We start from the raw sequence: 22,262 nt of genomic DNA, 5'->3' as shown, positions 1-22,262 counted from the left end.
TCAATTAGGCATGTTTAAAAGGTTTCAATGTAGGTTGGCAGTTTTACTCAATTTCTTGAGCCATTCAAACTTACATGTTGTTCTTCATTTTCCGTGTCGTATTACAAATGTGAGGCCTAAGACATTTCACAAACTGATGAATATTTGTAAAGCTTCTGTAGAATGACTTGCCATATAAGATAGTAATGTTTCCCTCTTGCCTGATAGACTCAAATCTTTCTATTTTATCATGGTCAAAAGATGATCTTGTTATAAAATTGTTGTTAAATAACAGAAGATGGGCCAGTTTTTCAAGATCAGAAGAGTTAGTGTGTAGAGATTTGTGGTTAATTCAACTTTGCCAATATTGTCCTACATCAAGGACTGAGTTATAGATTCTATAATTCACTGCTGAACTGTTGTTGGAGAAAAATGGCTACTGGAAATAAAGAGTGACTAGTGCTGCCTGAAGAGGTGTGAGATCCACGCTCACCCAGTGTGCCAGGCACACTAACTAGACAGATGGGCAGGTTACAGCTTTGGAAGGTTTGTGATAGACACTCCAGTTCCTCCTTGTATGATTTGCACTTGTAACAATTTTCACTTTATAGCTGCACTTAGTGAAAGACCTAATAGTATGTTTTGGCTTCTTTTATGTAACATGGAAACAACCTTTTCTTAGGGCATTATTTAATAATTTAAAAATATATATTTTTATTGATTTCAGAGAGGAACAGGGAGGGAGAGAGTGGTAGAAATATCAATGATGAGAGAGAATCATTGATTGGCTGCCTCCTGCATGCCCCACACTGGGGATGGAGCCCACAAGCCAGACATGTATGTACCCTGACTGGGAATCGAACCATGAGCTCGTAGTTCATAGGTTGATGCCCAATCGCTGAGCCATGCTCGCCTGTCTATTTAATAAATTGTTAAGGTAGAAAAGTAATACTTTCTGGTATTCTCTACTACTGATCAGAGTAGTGAGGAGCATTATGCTTCTTGTAGTGATCTGCAGATTAATGAATGCTTTTGCTAAAACTGAGGATACACTGCTCTTGTAGTTATTTCTTTGAATAAAACAGACTCAGTTTCCTGGCTATCACTACACACCCACCTCCCCAGTACAGCTGTGGAAACTTTTTCTGACTATCCTGATAGACCTCAGAAGGAACATTTTGAAAGTAATGACCATGGACTTCTCTAGTCATACAGTATTTTTTTTATCTGGTAGGCACTAACCTAAACTAGTTTTCTAACTATGCATCGATTTGTTAAATTACACTCTTATTCTAGGGAGAGCCCACAAGATGGTCTATAGAAAAAAACATGCCAGTGCTGTCTCCCCACCCCCCAGTGGGCCCAAAGACTAACCGTGGCCATAGTGTTCTGGTTGATGAAGGACATTCCAGTCCAATAACAGTGGTGAGTTATATTACACTCTCTGTCATGTATCATCCCAAATCCATTTATAATTTCTTACTACTCTTAGAAAGAATGCTCTCTGGGTAGATGTCTGTATAAGCCTGAGACTTCTACTGAATGAAAGCATAGTTTTCTATCTATTCAACTCTGCCTCTACTGAATGCCCCACCTCGAATCAACACCATCCCTGTCGAATTCATTTTGCCTGTTACTGCTAGGTCAATTTGCTTTAGGAAGAGATTACTTATGTTATTTACATGCCCAAATACCTTCACTTGCTTTGTGTCACCTATAGAAAACCACAGGCTCTTTCACTTGACATTTAAGACCCTGAACCATCTGACCTCAATTTAGCTATCCCCACAATTACCCTTTAGCGCCCTGCAATGCAGCAAAATTGAACCACTAGTTGTTCCATATTTGTGCTATATTTTCTGACCTCTGCATTTTGTTCTTGCTGTTCCCTCTACTCTCACCTTACTTGTAGCGCTTACTTATGCACACAAATTCAATGGTACTCTATAGCATTTGGGGCCAGATACTTATATTTGTACTTCATTTATCAAAAGTATGTGCCCATGCTCTAAGATAAAAATAATTAAATGTGTAGTAATTCTATTTAAAGAAATTGCACACTGACCTTTCTTCTAGTTTGATTCATTTATACAGTAGAGGTGGTGTTTGCTTGAAGGAAGGTAAGGTAGCTTGAAACAATATAGAAAAGATTGAAACAATACAGGAAAAGATTTGCAAAATATTTGCTGGAGGTTGATGGGTTAAGCTGTAAATGAATTGCTTGATTATGTCTTTATTCTTGCTTTGTGTAGCCTAATATATTTCCTTGTTAGCATGAACATTTTTTTTTGGATTGCACAATGTTTATGGAGAAATTGCAGTGCTTCACAGATTGCTAAAGCAGGTTCATCGTTCATCACATATAGTGTTAAGCTTTGACATTTTTCAGAAGGTAAATATGTTTTGACATTTCCAGGTGAACAGCTCAAGTTATGAAAAGCAGTCTTCCCTTTGTTGCTACCATATTTCCAAGCTTCATTTAAATGCATATGTACACAAATAATTCTTTTATTAGGTGGCAAACTCACTAGACTCTCAAAAGCTTAAACTGGGTGAAACAAAAGAAACCATCAAGTGCTGTTTTCTATCTTCCCACCTGTTTCCGAGTGGAAAAACCCTTGAAAGGCTTTCTTTTCAATTTTCCAGCTGAACACCCTCAATAAGTAGTTTATGATACATCCAGGAGATCTTAATGTGGCAGGAATGAGAAAGTAATTTAAAAATTACAGGAAACACTGACACCAGCACTTCAGAAGCCTTTCTCTCTGGTAAGCCACAATTCTTCACTTGGTCACCCCCTGTGGCGAGTCTGCACTGTAAGGGATACCATTGTAATCTTGGCATTGTAGTTTCCATCCGACAGAAATTCAAGTCCTCCTCTTTGTTTTCCCAACCTGGATACATATCCTTTAAATTTGACTCCTGACCTCCACGTGCCATTGAGACGAAGAAAAAAAAATCCTATGGGGATACTGCCATCGATTTTTCTCTTTTCACTTTCTTGAGCGAATAAGGAAAGTATCCAGTGAGTAGTTATTGCATTTGGTCACTAATTGCACCTAAACTTTCAAAATAACATATAAGCTTTTAGCTGTATTGCTCCCATTAAAACTCTGGAAAGTCATTCAACTAATTCTGCACAGGCTTGGAAAATGCACCCCCAGAGATCTTCCACTAAGAATTAGAAATGCTCAGCTAAGCTGAATAATCACCAGGTAGTCAATTTCGATTCACATTCCGGTGCAGATTTGAAAATGTTAAGCTACAGTGCCATGTTTATTCCAAGAAAATATATTATGAACAATTTAAAATATAGCCAATTTAACGTGGCTTTTGATGTGAACTACAACAGTTTGTAGCTCACAGCTGTTGGTTGAATGGTGCAGATTTGTTTTTAGAGATAAATGTAATCAGTTAAACATTTGACTGCCACACTCATCTAACTGAATGATATCTGTATGCAAATGTGGAGAAGTAAAATTTAGAGCACAACAGCCCATTGATCATGTCCTAGTTTATAGGAACCTGCTTTTTTGAATTCCTACATTCGATTTTCAGTGTTTTTGTGTTCAGTTGGATTATATGACAGGAGTCTTAAGGCGTATTTGTTTCACCGAGTTCAAAGGAATTCTTTTGGGTGATCTGATTCCCTTGTTCAGAAACCTCTGGCTTGATTGTTTTGTGTGTGGGTGTTACGACCTTCCACTTTTGGACTCAAATAGGCTTATGTTCTGTTTCATGAAATCAAAGGCTGTTCTTGTCAGTTCACTGGGTTTTCTGTCTCTGTCAGGATACAGGCTTGTGTGTAGACAATGCGCATGCATGGATCTCAGCTGGTGCGCCATCTTTGCTCTCTCAAGTCAGCAACAGCCTCTCTAAGCGCATGATCTGGAAGTTTCATGTATCACTTCTGCTCACATCTTATTACTCAAAACTGAGCATATATCTATACAGAATTACGTGAGATGCTAGAAAATGTACTCTTTATTTGTAATAGCCGTGCTTCCTGATTAAAATTCTCTTACTTGTGAAGAAAGGAAAACAGATATTGGGGACTATTATCTTTGTCCCCTTCCCATGTCTGGGTTACAACTGGCTCTCTTCTTACTCAGATGTTCAAATTTACCAGTCCTTTGCTTTTCTCCTCCATTTTCTTCTGTTGCTCACCCATTTGAATAAAAGATAACTGCATCTGGAAACTTTAATTTTTCATCTCATTGGCTTGTTCCAGATAACTTTCGTTCTAACTGCTGTGAGTTCCCAGGTATGCTTGTTGTATTGTCCCTTTGGTAGTGTTTGTGTGGGTCATTTGGCACTAATTGTCTTGTGTCACTCTTAGATGTTAAAAATTACTTTTTAATCTCTTCATAGTGCCTATAATTGGAATTCAAACAATATTGACTTAATAAAATCAGATATTTATCACATATGACATGCTGTCAGGATGGCATGGAGACCAACTTTTGGTGGTAGAAGCTGCCCTATCATTTTTTAAAAATGTATTTACACTTTTATATAGTTGAATATTTTGTTTACCATTCTTTAGAATCAATGTATTAAACCTCCTTATGAGTCATTTGCATACTATCCTCACACCCGCTGGTCCAAATATGCATGTATTATTCTTAACAGGTTTTTATTATATTAGAACAACTGGGCCAAAAGCCTTGTTTTTTCCTCACTTTTGAAACATTGCTGCTCTTTATACTAAACTCATAATGTTCTGTCAGTGCTACAAAAGACAGAACTCATGTTCCGTACTGGCATGTTTGGTTCTCTCCACAGTATATTCTTGATTAGAAAGTGTATCAGTCAGGGTCTCAGCAGGAAACAGATGGCTCACACAAATAGGGTAATTAGGAAGGGTTTAATAAAGAAACTATTTACAAAGAAGCAGACAGGGTAAGGAAAAACAACTAGGGATGTTTAGCCTGCTGGGGTCAGCCCAATGGGGAAGCACACCACCTTGGCCCATGGGGGAAGGGAGGGTTTGGACAGAGAACCTCTCCTACTTGTGAGCTGGGAGAGGACTTCCTGCTAGAGATGTGGACTTGGTGGAGGGCCCTAGTTGGCGCATCGCAACCTTGTGGGGAAGGGTCCAGAAGAAGTAAATCACCCATCTCATTTCCTCCTATCTTTTGATCTCCTGCCAGTGCCTTTGATTGGCCAAATCTAACTGGAACCTGAGGTCAGTTGGTATATAGTCCATAAAGAAAGACTCCCAGAGGCTGGAGCAGGAGAGAGAAGGCATAGAAGAGGGGTAAATGGAAAACTCCCAGCCTGCAAAAAATCTGTTTTTTCACAATGTTTTCCAAAATTGCCAGTTACTATTTTTCACTTTTGTTTTCCTAATATTTCAAGGAAGAGGTTGACTAAATAGTCATGCATTACAGTTACACTTTTACCTTTCCTCTGTTTTGAATCCTATTGCTTGTACTTCAGCACTAATCTTAAGACTTAGAGGACTCATAGTAGAATTCATGTTGCAAACATTTAAATAGAAATGAGTCCATTCCAATCATATTCCTTTAGACCTCTAAAATAGGAACATTATTCAACTTAACATTTAATTGAGCAAAGCTAATCTATGCACAGCATAAATTAGGTACTGTCAGCGAGTTTACAGTATGAATAAAATACAGGAACCTGACAGAGAACGTCTCCTCTGTCTAGAATCCTCTGTAATTGTGGCATTTAGTTATGTGGAGAACTTCCGCGCCATATGTTTTAACAAATACTTCAGGTCATAAGGGCGTGTATAATGGAAGGACATAATTAAGGTTTAATCTGTTCCGTAAAAAGGCACCATTAATTACTCTAGTCAATTTGTTGGGTTATTAATTGGTTCTGGAAACATGTCAAGGTACTAATTTAAATGTATTTTTTTTTTCCTAATTGTCTAGACAGCCCCTCGACCACACACTGCCCCAGGAATGATGCAGCCTCCAATTCGATTACAGCCTCTTCCCAGTCATCCTGCAGCAGGAACTGTTCCAAAGGTAACTCCAGGGTCCAGATCCAAAACCTCACCGCCGGAAAATGAAGCTCCATTTCCTATTGGGGTAAATGTTATTCCATCAAGGAATATCTTTTTATTCTTGATTAGAATATTAGATTATCACAGTAGTTAAGATGCTAGATTTAATTAATCTACTCAGTGACATTTGTATTGTGCACTTATTAAGCACTTATTATGATGTTTTATTTAATTATCTTACTCGAGTGGGAAGGCCTATAATTTCCATGTTAGTGAGCAAAAAGAGTAAGGAATAGATGTAATAATGTAAAGTGATCTCTCACTAGTTTGAAGGGTTGTATGAGAAACAAAGAGGAACTTTTTATAGCCAGATATGACTTCTATGAGCATAAACCCAGTGTTGACTGCTTTTACATTTTAAATGCATGAGACCTAGAAAATGAAACTTTCCAAGAATAGGTTTGCATTTGCATGTTGACTTACTTTACCATCAGTGTATGAAATTGCTTCAAGTTTGACTCTGGAGAACGTTGGGTATAGAAGGAAAAGAATGTCCATCTTTTTAAAAATGCTGAATTAATCACACACAGTGACTCTGCTTCCCTTTCAAGGTTATGTCTGACTCAGGTAATTTCAGTTATTTTAATAGAGCACAGAAGGAGGCATAGTAACCATAAAATATGAGTTCCTTAAACAGGGAGATATAACTAAGACATTCAGTAATTAGGAAGGGTATTTTTTGGGGGGTGGGGTGGGGTGGGAGGGTATTATTTGTATTTCTAGCACAAAGGAGAAACATTGGCAGCTTAAGAACCTGTGTCATAATACAACAGTCATTATGTTCAAATGGGTGAATTTAGTTTCATTCCTCTTTTAGGAAACATAAGATACATGAAATTAAGGTATTTTTATCTAACACTGACAAAGACAATCTCGACACTAAGGAATTAATTCATACAAATGATTGCTTCACAGTAAGAGTATAAATATAACTCTAAAAATGATAACTAATATTTTAATCCATTTACTATGGTTTTCAGCTTACATAGCACTTTTTATAAGCCTCATTATAATAGTAGTTTATCAGAAAATGGCAGGGGAAATTAAGCCAAAAGTGGTGGCACATTTTCTAGGGAAGACTTCGTAGAGCTAGGCAGGAATTTATTGGGTCATAAGTCAATTAGGTTGACGCTTTCTAGAATCTGGTCTCTACTTAGAGACCCAGACATTTCCTGTTTCAGCTAGTGTTCAGGAATGGTCAGGTCCTGAGAGAAATCTTGGCTAACTGAAATAACTCACAACGACCTAATTTTTCTCCCTATAGTAAACTGGAGTGAGGAGCAAAATCATAATCAGGGACCATTAATCCACAAGATATCAAATAATCACAGCTTGTAGAAGCAGCGTGCCTCCCCCTGTAGGCAGACCTACATGGGAAGCCGTGTCACAATGAGACGGTTGCCTGGTGAGCATGGTGTCAGAATGAGCAGATGTGGGATGGAATGTTACTGCATTAGGCTAAGACGGCATGATGCACCTAGCTCATTTTAGGAACGGGATGCCAAAGGTTCCAGGAAACTCAAAGGTCTTTGGCTAAAGCCCCCTGTATGCTCCAAGAATAACTTTGCCAATAGGACTAGAAATATTCAAAGTCCAATGGGTGATACATCCTCTACCCTAGATAGTACTTGGATGCGCACTTTCCATGTTTTCCAAGGTGATTATATTCTTTTCTATGCTCCTATAAGTATTATTTTACTATACTACTTTGATAGGCACATTTTCCTGTAAGATATGTGAATAATATCAATCAGGTAATATTCAAGTTCTGTTGGCTAGAGAGGAATTTGTTTTTCTTTCAGGTGGTTTTCCATACCTGCTCTTAACCACTGTCTAGATTTATTAATTAAATTTGCATAAGGACTTTTATTTTCCTGTTTTCAAGGTGGGGGATGTGAGTGATTGAGGGACAGGCATTTAATGGTAACTTACATGGCTGACAAAATTGAGATCAATCCCATATTAATTTAAACTAGCTAAACTAACGCTTTTCATTCAATAAATATTTATTGGCTACTTACTGCTCTAAGCATTGGTGGTATATCAATTATCAAGGCAGGCAAAAGTCTCTAACTTACTAGAGTTTATATTACAAGGTACATAGGCAAAAGAAAATACATCGAATTTTTTCCTGTGGCATTGATGATAAAAATGATTTAATATAAAATCAGACAAGAAATTCCTAAAGAATAGCAGTCTGCATGATTGATGAGTATGTAGTGATTTTAATACAATACTAAATTTGTATTGCTTTCTTAAAGATTACCGAAGGATGTGGTATGCATATGGGAACTGTTCAAAGGTGCGACAGCCATAAGCAGGTTGATCTTTCTAAATGTCAGGAGTAAGGGTTTTTGATTTAGGCAAAAGCAATTTGGTAAAAAACAAGCTGGTTGAAATCCAATTGAGTAAAAATAATGACTTGATTGAAAATGGTTATCCTTAGAATGAGAGTTTCTCATGGACTATTGATAGAAATAGAAGTTGGTACAACTCTTGTGAAAGCAATATGGAAATATCTGTCAGCATTTTAAATGAACATACTCAAGCATTTTAACATATAGGAATAAACACATATGTGAAAAGGAATAAATTCAAGAATATTTAGTAATATAATAGTGAACAATTATCAAATACCTACAAATATAATAGGGTATTGTTTTAAAATGTTATAACATATTAAAGTATGTTTAAAATAAAAAGGTAGAATTTTTGTACTGTCATGAAAAGATGTTCAAGATGTTTTGGGCTAAATATGTGAGGTAAGAAGCAGCATGATAATTCTTTAAAAATTATCAGACCATTTCCAAATAAAACATGTAGTTGACTGATAACTACTTAGAAATTAAAAATTCCTCAACCTCTGAGAGTTTTCTATTCATACATTTTATTGTTATTATTTTCACTTATTTCATTTATAACTGTTATTACAATATCAATGCACACCATCACAGAAAAAGGAAAAATGTAGAAAAAGTAAAATGAGAATATACAACCTGCAGTATGAACCATTCTAACAATTCTAAACTTCTTGGTTAATTCTATTTAAATCCCTCTCTGTTCACATAAATGTTGTCTTCAATCAAAATATGTATGGCATATATCTTTATTTGACCTGATTTTATTAATTTGTAATGAGAAATGTTTGGAGAATGATTTTCCTTTCTTAAAAATAGCTTTTCACTATTTAAGCATCTCAAAATTAAGAATAAATTGACTAAAAATGATTTTAAAACCATACCAAATAAATTAGTATAAAGTAGATAAAAATGATTAAGGTGACTGAAAGTTTGAAAAACTACTTCATAGACACAAAAATAATCAATTTTTGAAAATCTAAAGACTCAAATATACCTGAACAAAGTGACATAATTATTGATTATAACTTTGGTGCTTTATAATTGTTGAGGTAATACATGTTGATCAAACTTTCAAATAATATAAAGATACATATATAAAATACAAAATAATATTCTCCCCAAATATCCAAATCTCCATGAAAACCTTATGTTCAATTCTTCTAGATATCCCTAATTTTATCAAAATCTATATATAAATTATTTAAAAGAAATGTATGATTACACCACATACATCTTTTTATGAATAGATTCATACAATTCTCTTTGAAGCCTGCTGTGACTCTAAGAACAAAGAAAAATTTAGTTGAACATTCTCCTATTTTTTTTTTTTTTATTGATTTTTTTTACAGAGAGGAAGGGAGAGAGATAGAGAGTTAGAAACATCGATGAGAGAGAAACATCGATCAGCTGCCTCCTGCACATCTCCCACTGGGGACGTGCCCGCAACCCAGGTACATGCCCTTGACTGGAATCGAACCTGGGACCCCTCAGTCGGCAGGCCGATGCTCTATCCACTGAGCCAAACCGGTCTCGGCGAACATTCTCCTATTGATGGACTTGATGTTCAACTAAGTTTGTTATACATAATGTGTACTTGTATGTGTGTATGTATCCTTACATTTCCACCAGTGTACTTGTGTAGTTGTCTTCGGTAGCATTTATTCTTACGAGTTGAGTTTCTAGGGGAAAATAAGCTGAATAGAGCCTTTGGGTTAGCCTCTGTACTTGGTACCTTGAAATTGTATTGTCAAGGACTACTATAACACCTGAATGGGTGAAATGAATATGAAGAAAGTGCTAAGACCCCATTGTTAAGTAGACTCTTCAACCATGCTTCAACGTAAACACTTTAAACTTCTTGATTCCAAATTGTTTAATTATACTTAGATTTAATCGATTGTTGAGGAAAAATCCCCAAAGTACTCTAAAGATGCCATCATTCTATATTTGGTTTAAAAATACACTTAAATAATGTTAGAAATTCATAAAAATTTAATTTGCTATGGATGCTTCAAACAGAATGGATTGTTTTGAGTTTGCCTATTTATATCAGTTGTGTTGCATTGCAATGTCAATCATACAGTCTTGTCTCGAATTTTGGGTGAGACTGAATCACCACTTAATTCTCTCTCACTGGTTCTTATGTCATGGAATGTGATTACAGGGCAAGAAGGCAATGATGAAGCTCAGGAACTCCATGGACAATTCACAGGGAATGAAACAGTATCAACCTCTGAACATTAACAGTTACATGATGCCTGTTCCTCCTCCACCTCCTTCCCCGAATGGAAAAATCACAAGGGAAAATAGATCTGAAACATGGAGAAGGAGAAGATTTCGGTCAAGCACTGCTCCAAATGGCTTAGAACCAGTCTTTACCAGGGTGATTATGGAATCAAGTTTTTGTTTATTAATTTAGCAGAGAGTACATTGCATTGTAAAATTTCTAGATTTGCAGTAAAAGAATTTAAGAAAATCAAAGGCTAAATGCCTTGAATAAAGACATATAATACTTTTATTAATGTAACTAGAGGCCTGGTGCACAAAAATTTGTGTACTTGGGGGGTGTCCCTCAGCCCGGCCTATGCCCTCTTGCAGTCTGGGACCCCTCAGAGGATGTCCACCTGCTGACTTAGGCCCACTCCCTGGGGGATTGGGCCCAAGCTGGCAGTCAGACATCCCTCTGGCAGCCTGGCATCCCTCGGGGGATGTCCACTTGCCAGAGGGGAGCAGGTCTAGCTGCAGTCGGACGTCCTTAGCACTGCTGAGGAGGCGAAAGAGACTCCCACCACCACTGCTGTACTGGCAGCCATCAGCCTGGCTTGTGGCTGAGCAGAGCTCCCCCTGTGGGAGCGCACTGACCACCAGGGGGCAGCTCCTGCATTGAGCGTCTGCCCCCTGGTGGTCAGTGTGTATCACAGTAACCAGTCATTCCAGTCGCTCTGCTTTTAGGGTCAGTTTGCATATTACCCTTTTATTATATAGGATAGAGGCCTGGTACATGGGTGGGGGCTGGCTGGTTTGCCCTGAAGGGTGTCCTGGACCAGGGTGGGGGTCCCGCTTGGGTGCCTGGCTAGCCTGGGTGAGGAGCTGATGGGTGTTTGCAGGCTGATCACACCCCCTTCAGGGTGGGGGTCCCCACTGGGGTGCCTGGCCAGCCTGGGTGAGGGGCTGAGGGCCGTTTTCAGGCTTGCCTAGCCCCCAGTGACAGAAGCTCCCAGCCTCTTCTTTTTTTCTTTTTCTTTTTTTATTCTGGGATTTATTTACCTTCTATAATTGAAACTTTGTAGCCTTGAGAGGAGCGCAGAGCTGGCCAGGGCAGACAGGAGGGAAGCCTCCTGCTTGTTCCAGCTCCATGGCCACGCTTGCTGAAAGCAGGTATCTGGGGTTTATTTACCTTCTATAATTGAAACTTTATTGCTTTGAGTGGAGCTCAGAGCCTGCCGTGGCAAGCAGGAAGCTTGGCTTCCTCCATCATTGGGGCAACCAAGCCTCCTGCTTGCTCCAGCTCCATGGCTGCCGGCCGCCATCTTGGTTGGGTTAATTTGCATATAGTTGCTCTGATTGGCTGGTGGGTGTGGCTTAAGACGTAGCGAAGGTACGGTAAATTTGCATGTTTGTCTTTTATTAGCGTAGATTGTAAGCTTGAATGAATCTGCAATCAAATATTTGAGAAGTGCAGTTCAGAAACTAATTGCACAATTGATAAAAAAAAATCCAGTGAATCTTGAGATCAAATTTAGTTTGTACTATACCCATTTCCAAATTATTTATTATTTTGGAAATTTATTACTTATTTATTTCTTTTAATTTGCTCATTCAATCACACATCAGAAATATCTTAACATTTAATTTGCAAAAATTCTGAAATTTAAATTTAAAGAACAATATACTATATAAAGTAACTTTTAGTAAGCTTTTAGTAATCACTTTTAGTGATTGTTCGCAAATTATTTTTTAACATTTAGAAAAGAATTTATTTCAATGTTCTTAAAAAATATTGTCTCATTTTCTCAAAATACTGATGAATAGTCCTAAGACCAATTAGACTTTATATATGTACAGGCTAGTATGAAGGCAAAATATCTCTTAATTTTTATTGTGTAGATATACAACTAATTGTAGTTATATGTAACTTTTGTGATTTGCAGGTAGCTAGGTCAACATTTCACTGAATGAGAATAAGGGACTATAATACCAATATGCACATAGACTACATGCTGTCTCTTAAAAACCAACCTCACTCTTGTTTTTTAAATTATTATGGTGGTAAAATTGGTATACAACATCATATATATTATATTTCAGGAGTACATTATAATTTGATATTTGTATACATTGCATAGTGTTCACTACTATAAGTTTAGTTACCATCCATCACCATACAATTGATCCCTTCCAACCATTTCACCTTCTCGCCAAGATTCATTTCTTTTAGTAACCACCAATCTGTTTTCTGTATCTATAAATTTGTTTTTGTTTTATTTATTCAGTTCTTTTTAGAGTCCACATATAAATGAAATAATACTATATGTATCTTTCTCTAACTTTTTTCAAGGTCTATCCATGTTGTTGCAAATGACAATTTTCCTTCTTTTTTATGGCTGAGTACTATTCCAGTGTGTGTGTGTGTGTGTGTGTGTGTGTGTGTGTGTGTGTGTGTCACATCTTTTTTAATCATTCATCCATTGGTGGGCACTTAGATGGTTGTCTTAACTATTGTAAATCATGCTGCAATGAACTTAGAGGTGCATATCTCCTTTCGGATTAGTGTTTTTCTATTCTCCAGATAAATATCCAGAAGTTGATTAGCTGGGTCATATGATAGTTCTAATCTTAACTTTTTGAGGAATCTCCATACAGTTTTTTATAGTGGCCACAATAGTTTACATTCTCACCAAGAGTGTATGAGGATTTTCTTCTTTTCACGTTGTTTCTAACACTTGTTATGTGATGTTTAACAGATGTGAGTTGATGTTTCAATGTGGTTTTGATTTGTATTTCCCTGATAATTAGTGATGTTGAACATCTTCTCTTGTGCCTATTATAGTCTTCTTGGCTGTTTATAGTCTTCTTGGGAAAATGTCTGTTTAAATATTCTGCCCATTTTATAATTGGGTCATTTGTTTTTATGTTGATGGGTTGTGTGAACTATATATTTCAGATATTAACCTTTTATCAGATAAATGATTTGCAAATATCTTCTCCCATTCAATAGGTTCCCTTTAGTTTTGTTGATGGTTTCCCTTGCTGTACAAAAGCTTTTTAGTTTGATATAACCCCATTTGTTTATTTTTGCTTTTGCTTCTCTTGCCTTTGGAGTCATATCTAAAAAAATTATTAAGACAAGGAGCTTATCATGGACCTTACCACCTATGTGTTTTTTCCTAGGAATTTTATGATTTCAGGTCTTACATTAAGTCCTTAATCCATCTTAAATTAATTTTGTATATGATGTGAGACAGTAGTCTAGTATCTTTTGCATGTGGCCATCCAGTTTTCCCAGCACCATTTACTGAAGAGATTGTCCTTTGCCCATTATATATTCTTAGCTCCTTTGTTATAAATTAATTCTTTATATTCATGCAGATTTGTTTCTGGGCTCTCTATTCTGTTCCATTGATCTGTGTTTCTGTTTTTATGTTAATACCATACTGTGTTGATTACTATAGTTTTGTAGTATAGTTTGAAGCCAGGAATCATGATACCTCCAGCTTTGTTCTTTCTCAAAATTGCTTTTTTTGTTTTGGATCTTTTGTACTTCCACACAAATTTTAAAAGTATTTTTTTTTTAGTTCTGTGAAAAATGCTACTATAACTAACCTCATTCTTAAGAGCTTTATTTATCTTTGTCTACATCTTACTCTTAGCACCTATACTCACCAATATCTTTCTCCAAAACTTGGGACTATGTTCCTCATGCTTGCTCAGACTTCCTCCTTTCACTTCTATTTCCCACCAATTCTCTTCCTTTGGTCTAGTCTCTGACATGGCATTGTAACCTCATCGCTGAGGCTCAGGCTCCACCCTGTCTCCTTAAACGTATCCTTTTCCATTGCCCTTGGCACCTAACATCGTCTGTCATTCTCCTTCCTAATTTGCATTTTTTGTTCTCTCTTTAATATTCATCTCTGTCACTCAACATCCCTAGGCCTTATATAAAGTAACCAAACCTTCTGTTTTCTCCTTTCCTACTGAAAGTTCTCTGAAGAGTAGTATAGCTGAGTCTCACAGACAACCCCAGGCAACTCAGCTTCTACCAACAAAGGTTTATTTCTTATTCTCATTATTATCTGTTGTTGGTCACCTGTCATTCTGGGACCTAGACTCAAGGAGTTGTCCCTGTCTGGGGTATGTTGGCCTCATGGACAGCAGAACCATGGAATTCTTTGAAGATTCCACTCAGAACTGACACATGTCACTTGCACTTGTGCCGTAGTACCGAACTTGACATTAATAGAGTGGGAAGTATCATCCTCTCACATAGATTGGGGGTAGATATTGGAGCAATAATAGAATTTACCACATCTACTAACTTATTTTGAACCCATTGCCTGCTGGTCCCCCAGGCCAACAAACATACTGTCTTTAAGGATGTGGCTCCCACTTAGCAAATATAGTGGCTTCCTTATCATCCTCACTTGGTGGCAGCATTTGATTTTTTGATATTAAAAGATATTACTGAGATAAACTCTACCTGTTCATCCTTTAAAAAAGTTTAAATGTCTCACAAACCATAAGAATATATAAAATTTATATGTACAAGTTAAACAACAATAATCAAACAAACACTCATGTTCACACCACGACTTCTTAACAAAGTGGAATGTTACTGTCATATTCTGAACCTCTGAGCTATCACATCCCCTATTGCTTCCCAGAGGAACTCCCATACTGACATCTGTGTTAACTGAGTCCCTGCTTTTCTTTGGAGTTCTATCACTTACATTCAGTAACCTTCAGAAATAAGTTCAAACCTAGCATTGTAACAGAATGATATTTCCTGGAGAAAACAGGCTGAATAAAGTTTTTGAGTCACAGTCTGGGATTGGTGTAAATTTTTAAAATAGTTTTAAGAGCTTCTTCTGGAGAAGTCAGAGAAGCCAGGTCATGAGTGTGTCCTTAGAAAATGGGGCTCACCAGAGACAGGGCATCTAAAGAGATCCTCCTGTGAGCCAGCCAGTGGACATCAACAGGAATGTGGTCAGGTGAATGAGCTTCTGTAAACAGGCACAGAGGTGAGAGTGGCAACTGGGGCAGCTTCCCTTGGGCATTCTGCCCTGAGGTTAGAAATGCAGCAGTATGGTGTCCACAGGCATCCTCGCTTTGACGGACCCTAGCATGTCTTTCTCTTGAATCACAGGGCTTCAGTTTGCCCTGGTCTTAAAAAATAAAAACAAAAAAACAAACAAATAAGAAAACTTAAAAAAAACCAACAACACCTTTTGTCCTCTCTTTTCAAAATCCCTATTTTAGGAATGTCGGAACTACTAAACTGATGCTCTAATATTCTTAGCTTTTCTGTCTCATTTTCTATGTCTTTGTCTTTTTGTTCTACTTGCTGGGAGATATCTTCAATTTAATCTTCCACACATACTGCTGAGTTTTTTCTTCCACTGCCTTATTTTAATTCTAAGTACTCCTTTTGTGTTCACTGAATGTTACTTTTAAAAAGCTTCTTATTCTTGTTCTGTATGATTTTGATTCTTTGCTATTTGTGAAGACTTGCTTTGTAGGCTAATATATGTTCAGTTTTTGTAAAGAACGTGCTTCTCTAAATGTTGGGATCAGCATTCTATAAATGCCCAATAAATAAGAAATGTAAATTGTCATCCATATTTTTTATATTTTTAGCATTTAAAAAATCTGTGTGGTCTCACGGTTTCTGAATTCTAATGATCAGTCTCTATAATTTAGATTGTCGCTTTCTCCTCATTTTGTTTTGTAAATGTCAAGTTCTATTTTGTAAATGTTCAAAACATCTTGTTATGTGCTCTCAGAATTGGGATTACTCTATTTTGCTGGTGATGTGATTTTTTTTGTCATTAAAAAAGATTTTCTTTATTACTTATTACTTTTGGCCTTAAAACCTATTTTGGCTAATAGTTCTTTTCCTTAGATTAGTATTTAAGATAGTATATTTCTTTTACTTTCTGTACATTTAAACTTTAGGCTTTACATGTATTTTTGCAACATATGGGTGCTCTGTGTTTATCTCAAGCTAAGAATCTCTGTTTCCTTAATAAGTGAGTTTAGTCCAATTACATTTATTTTATATGGTAATGTAGTTAGACTTACTTCTATCATCCTAGTTTTTATTTCCTACTTACCATATATTTTTTTTAAATAGTAGTATTATATGCTTTTATTGATTCTTCCTTGAAACTTCCCTCTCTTGCCTTCCATGGCATTCTATTTTAATGCTGCTTTGCCATCTGCTTTTATCTCTTGTCTTCCTCCTTGTGTCTCCTCCTCCTCCTCCTCCCCCTCCTCCTCCTCCTCCTCCTTTTCTTCTTCTTCTTCTTCTTCTTCTTCTTCTTCTTCTTCTTCTTCTTCTTCTTCTTCTTCTTCACCTCTTAATCTAGCCATCAGCATGGCTTAGATCTTGACACTTTTTATTGTTATTAAATATGTACTCCTCTTCCCACATGGCTTTGATAGCTTTCTAGGTGTCCCTTGGATTTTTTTTATCAGCTCCTGGATCCTGGGGTATAGAATAAAATTGGCATAATGGGGTGACTCATGTACTTTTAGTACTTGGATTTATTTTATTTTGACTTAGAACTGATTTTTAAAAGGGAGATGACTCTCATGACTAATTTACACATTAAATTCACTCTTTTATTTTTTGAGTACCACCCCAAAGCATCCTTTATTTTTTAAAAATATATTTGCATTGATTTCAGAGAAGAAGGAAAAGGGAGAAAGAGATAGAAACATCAATGATCAGAAAGGGTCATTGATTGGCTGCCTCTTCCACGCCCTACAGTGGGGATCAAGCCTGCAACCTGGGCATGTGCCCTGACCAGGAATCAAACTATGACCTCCTGATTCATAGGTCAACATTCAACCACTGAACCATGCTGGCTGAGACCAAAGCATCCTTTAAATTCTCTTAAAAGGAAAGAAAGAGGTAGAGGGCAAAGAAACTTGGCTTGCTGGTGGCCCATCATTTGTTCCTCTATGAATGTGTAGAACATGGTCCCTGGATTCTGTGATCTGTGTCCTAGAGGATGATGCATGGAGCCAAATGATGAGGTGTGGTAGATCTCACAGCACAGCACATTGCTTCTGTGTCCTCTTGCTTTGTTCTAGGACTTGCTTTTACAGAATCTATGAGACTAGTTAGAATTTCCTTGGAGGCTTCTCTCACCCATCTGAAGATTCTTGTGTTCCACTCAGGATTGCTGGTTCACCTACACTATACAGCAGATTACTGAAGAGGTGGATGGTCCCATCAATAGTGTTTATAAATGTGAAAATACAGGCTTTCAGATAAGAACCTATTTAATCATCATCTTTATCAATTAAAAAAAGTCTTTTAAAATTTTATATGATTTGTGAGAGGGCAAAGAGCTTCCCCTGGCAAGAACTGATCTGTACATTTTTTAAATACCATGTTTTTAAATTCAATAAGTATTTTATATGTACAGCACTTCTCATTTGAATGAGCCACCTTTCAAGAGCCCAGCAGCCAAATATGGCAAGTGGCTGCATCTCAGACAGCACAGCTCTACACCTTAACAATGGCTCAGGTATCTGGTAATCCTTTTTCATCCTCACTGCTACATCTTCAGTTCAGACGCTTGCTACCTAACTCTTAACCAGGCTATTGCAATCATCAACATACTTATATCCTGGCTCTAAATCAACAAATAGCTCAATTTAGCTTTTATTGATAATGACAAGCACTATGCTAGGTGCCGAGGCTACCAACATAAATAAGACCAAATCCTTGTTCTCGGAAAGATTGCAGTTTAGCAAGAGAGACAGAAACATCTGCAATTAACCATGATGCATTGTGATGAGAACAAGCATAGAAGTATAAATAAAGCACAATGGGAACATAGAGGGAGGAAATAGACATTCTGAATGAGGAGATTGGAGAGTGCTTCAGAAAGAAGGTGGCATTTGGAATGGGCTTTGAAAGATGAGTAGGAAGCTAGCATATAGAACCAGGGAGCAGGGTGTAAAAAAGCAGGAAGGGGAAAAGAGAGTAAGGGACGTCCATCTCAGTGTTAGCAGATTCTACATAATGATGTTAACATCAACTCTGTGAAGTGCCTTTCAGCATGCTTCTTTCCTGCTTAAACCTCTTATTAGTCCTCTTCCCAAATGAGAGCAGGTATATTTTTTGCTTTGCTGTTTGAAAATGTAGGTTTTATTGTGATTCTGGTATATTGAGATCCATAGATGATGATTGCCTTTGAAGAGACGGGTTGTCACTTGAGTTCCCAAGAGGCGGGGACATGCCATGGATTAGTTAGGGTTCTATCCAGAAGAATGTTTGACCACATCTCTGGGTATCATGGCCCAGCTAAGGTGACAGACAAAGGTAACCATCACACCATGTCACACAGGGCAATAGAGGACAGCACCAGGGACAGTTGGGAGGCTGTAGGAGTGTGAAGAATATATAGGCAAGAGCCTTTGTTGTGTTTCTGAGACATGGAACCAGATGGCAGGGTAAGCAGGCTTAGGGTTGGGTAGTATGAATAATTTTGGCAGTTTCCCGGGTCTAAGGGCTGTCCTGAGTTGTCTGGTACCTGATCCCAGGGTGATTAGGATTTGGGAATATTGGTCTGGAGTTCCAGAGCCAGATAGTAGTTTTCCTGGAACAATTCAAATTAATGCTCATTTTTTCTAGCATGTGTCCTAGTTTGGATTATAAATTCTATGGTGCCCTAGCCGATTTGGCTCAGTGGATAGAACCTTGGCCTGTGGACTGAAGGGTCCCGGGTTCGATTCCAGTCAAGGATTCCTCCCCTGCTTGAGCCCTGTTTAGGGTGCGTGCAGGAAGCAACCAATCGATGTGTTTCTCTCACATCAATATTTCTCTCTGTCTTTCCTTCTCTCTTCCACTCTCTCTAAAAACCAATGAAAAAATATCCTTGGGTGAGGATTAAAATATAAAATAAAATCGATAAAAATATATTTAAATAATAAATAAATACATTCTATGGTCACCCTACTAACTAGAAGTTTATTGCAGTGGTCCAGGTAAGATTTTAGGATGTCCAGAGTTCATCAGGGCGTGGCTAAGTGGCTGGAAAGGAATTGGTGCCCAACACTATCAACAAGTACAGGCTCTTGGACATTAGAAATCTCTTATATCTAGCTCACACAGGCCTGGGCAGAGATACAGGAGACCCCAGTGGGGATTTGTTTTATCAATTGAATGCTAAATATTACATATACGTAATGGCTAACTCCTTAACCATTCAAGGGTCTTGCTGTTGGTCAGCACAGATTGTCATTGCCGGAGATATCAGAAAAGAAATGAGAAGGAAAGTCATAAGCAACTGAAGAAGAAGTCAGAAAGATAACCCTTAGTTGTTCAGGGCCATGAGGCCTTGCTGCTCTTCTTAACGTGGAGCTGAATTTTTATGGATATTTTTTGTTGTTGTTAATCCTCACCTGATGATATATTTTTTCCCAATGGATTTTTAAAGAGAGTGGAAGGGAAGGGGAGAGAAATACAGAGAGAAACACCGATGTGAAAGAGACATATGGATTGGTTGCCTCTCAATGAGCCCTGACTAGGGCTGGGGATTGAGCCTGCAACCGAGGTATGTGCCTTTGACCGAAATCAAATCTGCTACCCTTCAGTCCAAAGGCCAACGCGCTAACCACTGAGCAAAATTAGCCAGGGATGGAGGGTTTTGACTCCTGCTTGAGGATAGCAGAGAGGGCCATGAAAGCTTGTCAAAATTTCATTAGTTTGCAGTCATTCTAACCTTGGAAGACAGCAAGTATAGAGGCAACTTAGTCAACTGGAAGAAACAATTGTTTCCTAGTACATGTGCTTAATCATGGGCTATCATTTGGCCTCTCATTAGAACCCAGAAAGGTTATTTGGTGACAATAATTGGGGAATATTTTTTAAAGGAATCAAGCAACTAGACCCAGGGAAAAAGAAGATGTTGCTATCAGGAATACATTTTAGCAGAGGGAAGAATATGAATAAGAATAAATGAAAAGGGTGAAGAGCTGTTATGTTGTTTTATTTTTTTAAAATATATTTCATTGATTTTTTACAGAGAGGAAGGGAGAGGGATAGAGAGCTAGGAACATCGATGAGAGAGAAACATTGATCAGCTGCCTCCTGCGCACCCCCTACTGGAGATGTACCCACAACCAAGGTACATGCCCTTGACCGGAATCGAACCCGGGACCCTTCAGTCCCCAGGCCGACGCTCTATCTACTGAGCCAAACCGGTTAGGGCTATGTTGTTTTATTTTAAATATTCTTCCTTCTAGTTCTCATTTCGTATACAGGAGGCAGGCTTTGCTTCAGTCCACTCCCAGTATTACCTTGTATTTATACAGTGCTCATCTACCAGAGGCTCACAGGGCAGCCTTGAATCCATGTTGCTCTAGAAAGTATTGCTTAACAAAAGGGGGATGCTCTTATTTCATCCGTCATATCATGAAATGTTCCAGTGGGAGCCTGGAGCTGGATTTGCCTTAGGCTGATGGTTTTGCGTTGGGCTGCACACATGCATGACACAGCTCCACACACCCAGGCAAGAGAACACGTGGCATCATTTTGCAACGAAGAGCCAGCCCTGCCATCATCCCTTTGCTTTTGACTGTGACTCAGGGAGGTGTTTCGATTTACCTTCATGGCTCTTGATGTTCCTGAAATATTTCTGTTGGGGAGTTCTGTGTGCCCACAGGCAAGACAAGTTGCTTAAATTTTAAACCTCACAGCCCCTCTCTATACTTTTCACACTATTATTTATAGAATTTCATTTGTCAGATTTACTTCCTCTGGTTTTTGCTTCAGAGAAATAGAATTGAAGTAGAAAAGTCCTCTGAGGTAGAAGGGGATGGGTTTGAAGATGGAAATATTTTAGTAATTACTTCAGAAATTTTTATTGCAGCTTTGTTATTCTTTTTAAAAATGCATGCCTCCAAGGCATCCGTAATTCAATGAAATCAAACTCAAATAATTGCCTTGGATTCACTAAAAGTTGGTGTCTTCACATTTTTCATTAAGCTACGAATTGATTTTTAGAAAAATGAAGTAGGTTAAAAGTAATGTTTGGCCTCGGTGTGATGCTAGAAGCCAAAAATATTCTTACTAGGACGATTCTCAACCTGTGGGTCACGACCACTTTGGCGGTCGAACGACCCTTTCACAGGGGTCGCCTAAGACCATCCTGCATATCAGATATTTACATTACGATTCCTAACAGTAGCAACATTACAGTTATGAAGTAGCAACGAAACTAATTTTATGGTTGGGTCACAACATGAGGAACTGTATTTAAAGGGCCAGAAGGCTGAGAACCACTGTAACTAGGTCCTTTTAAAGTCTTTCAGTGAGCCATTCTGACTTCTCTGCCTCCTCCTCTTCCTTTTTCTAGTGTCTTTCTTCATCTTCCTCTTGCAGATTAGGCAAGCACTATGCTCATTCACTATTGTGACAAATACTTTAGAATATAGAGAGAAGTTAAGGAATAGGACATTTCTTTTAACCTCTGGCATTTAAATTTGTTTATCTTATAAATTACTAAAGGCCCAGTGCACAAAAATTTGTTCACTCAGGTGGAGGGAGTTCCTCAGCCCAGCCTGTGCCCTCTCACAGTTTGGGACCCCTTGAGGGTGTCCACTTGCTGGCTTAGGGCTGCTCCCCGGGGGATTGGGCCTAAGATGGCAAT

At 37.9% G+C, this 22,262-nt stretch overlaps 1 protein-coding gene across 3 annotated transcripts in view; it reads left to right on the top strand.

Annotated features, from left to right (window-relative positions):
• The window catches only part of ERICH3 (glutamate rich 3), a 102,665-nt gene that overhangs the window by 32,372 nt on the left and 48,031 nt on the right, over window positions 1-22,262 (top strand). For 2 of the 3 annotated variants that reach the window (XM_070405391.1, XM_070405393.1), the window contains 3 exons: window positions 1,276-1,404; window positions 5,883-6,041; window positions 10,541-10,759. In XM_070405391.1, the coding sequence (XP_070261492.1) occupies window positions 1,276-1,404; window positions 5,883-6,041; window positions 10,541-10,759 (507 nt within the window). The remainder of the gene's footprint in view (window positions 1-1,275; window positions 1,405-5,882; window positions 6,042-10,540; window positions 10,760-22,262) is intronic. The other variant, XM_070405392.1, reaches the window with a different exon arrangement.

The sequence above is a fragment of the Myotis yumanensis genome, unplaced genomic scaffold (assembly GCF_028538775.1).
Source record: "Myotis yumanensis isolate MYYU_CA2020_CCGP unplaced genomic scaffold, mMyoYum1.0.hap1 SCAF_2, whole genome shotgun sequence".
NCBI lineage: Eukaryota > Metazoa > Chordata > Mammalia > Chiroptera > Vespertilionidae > Myotis > Myotis yumanensis.
This window is presented reverse-complemented; position numbering and strand designations above follow the sequence as displayed.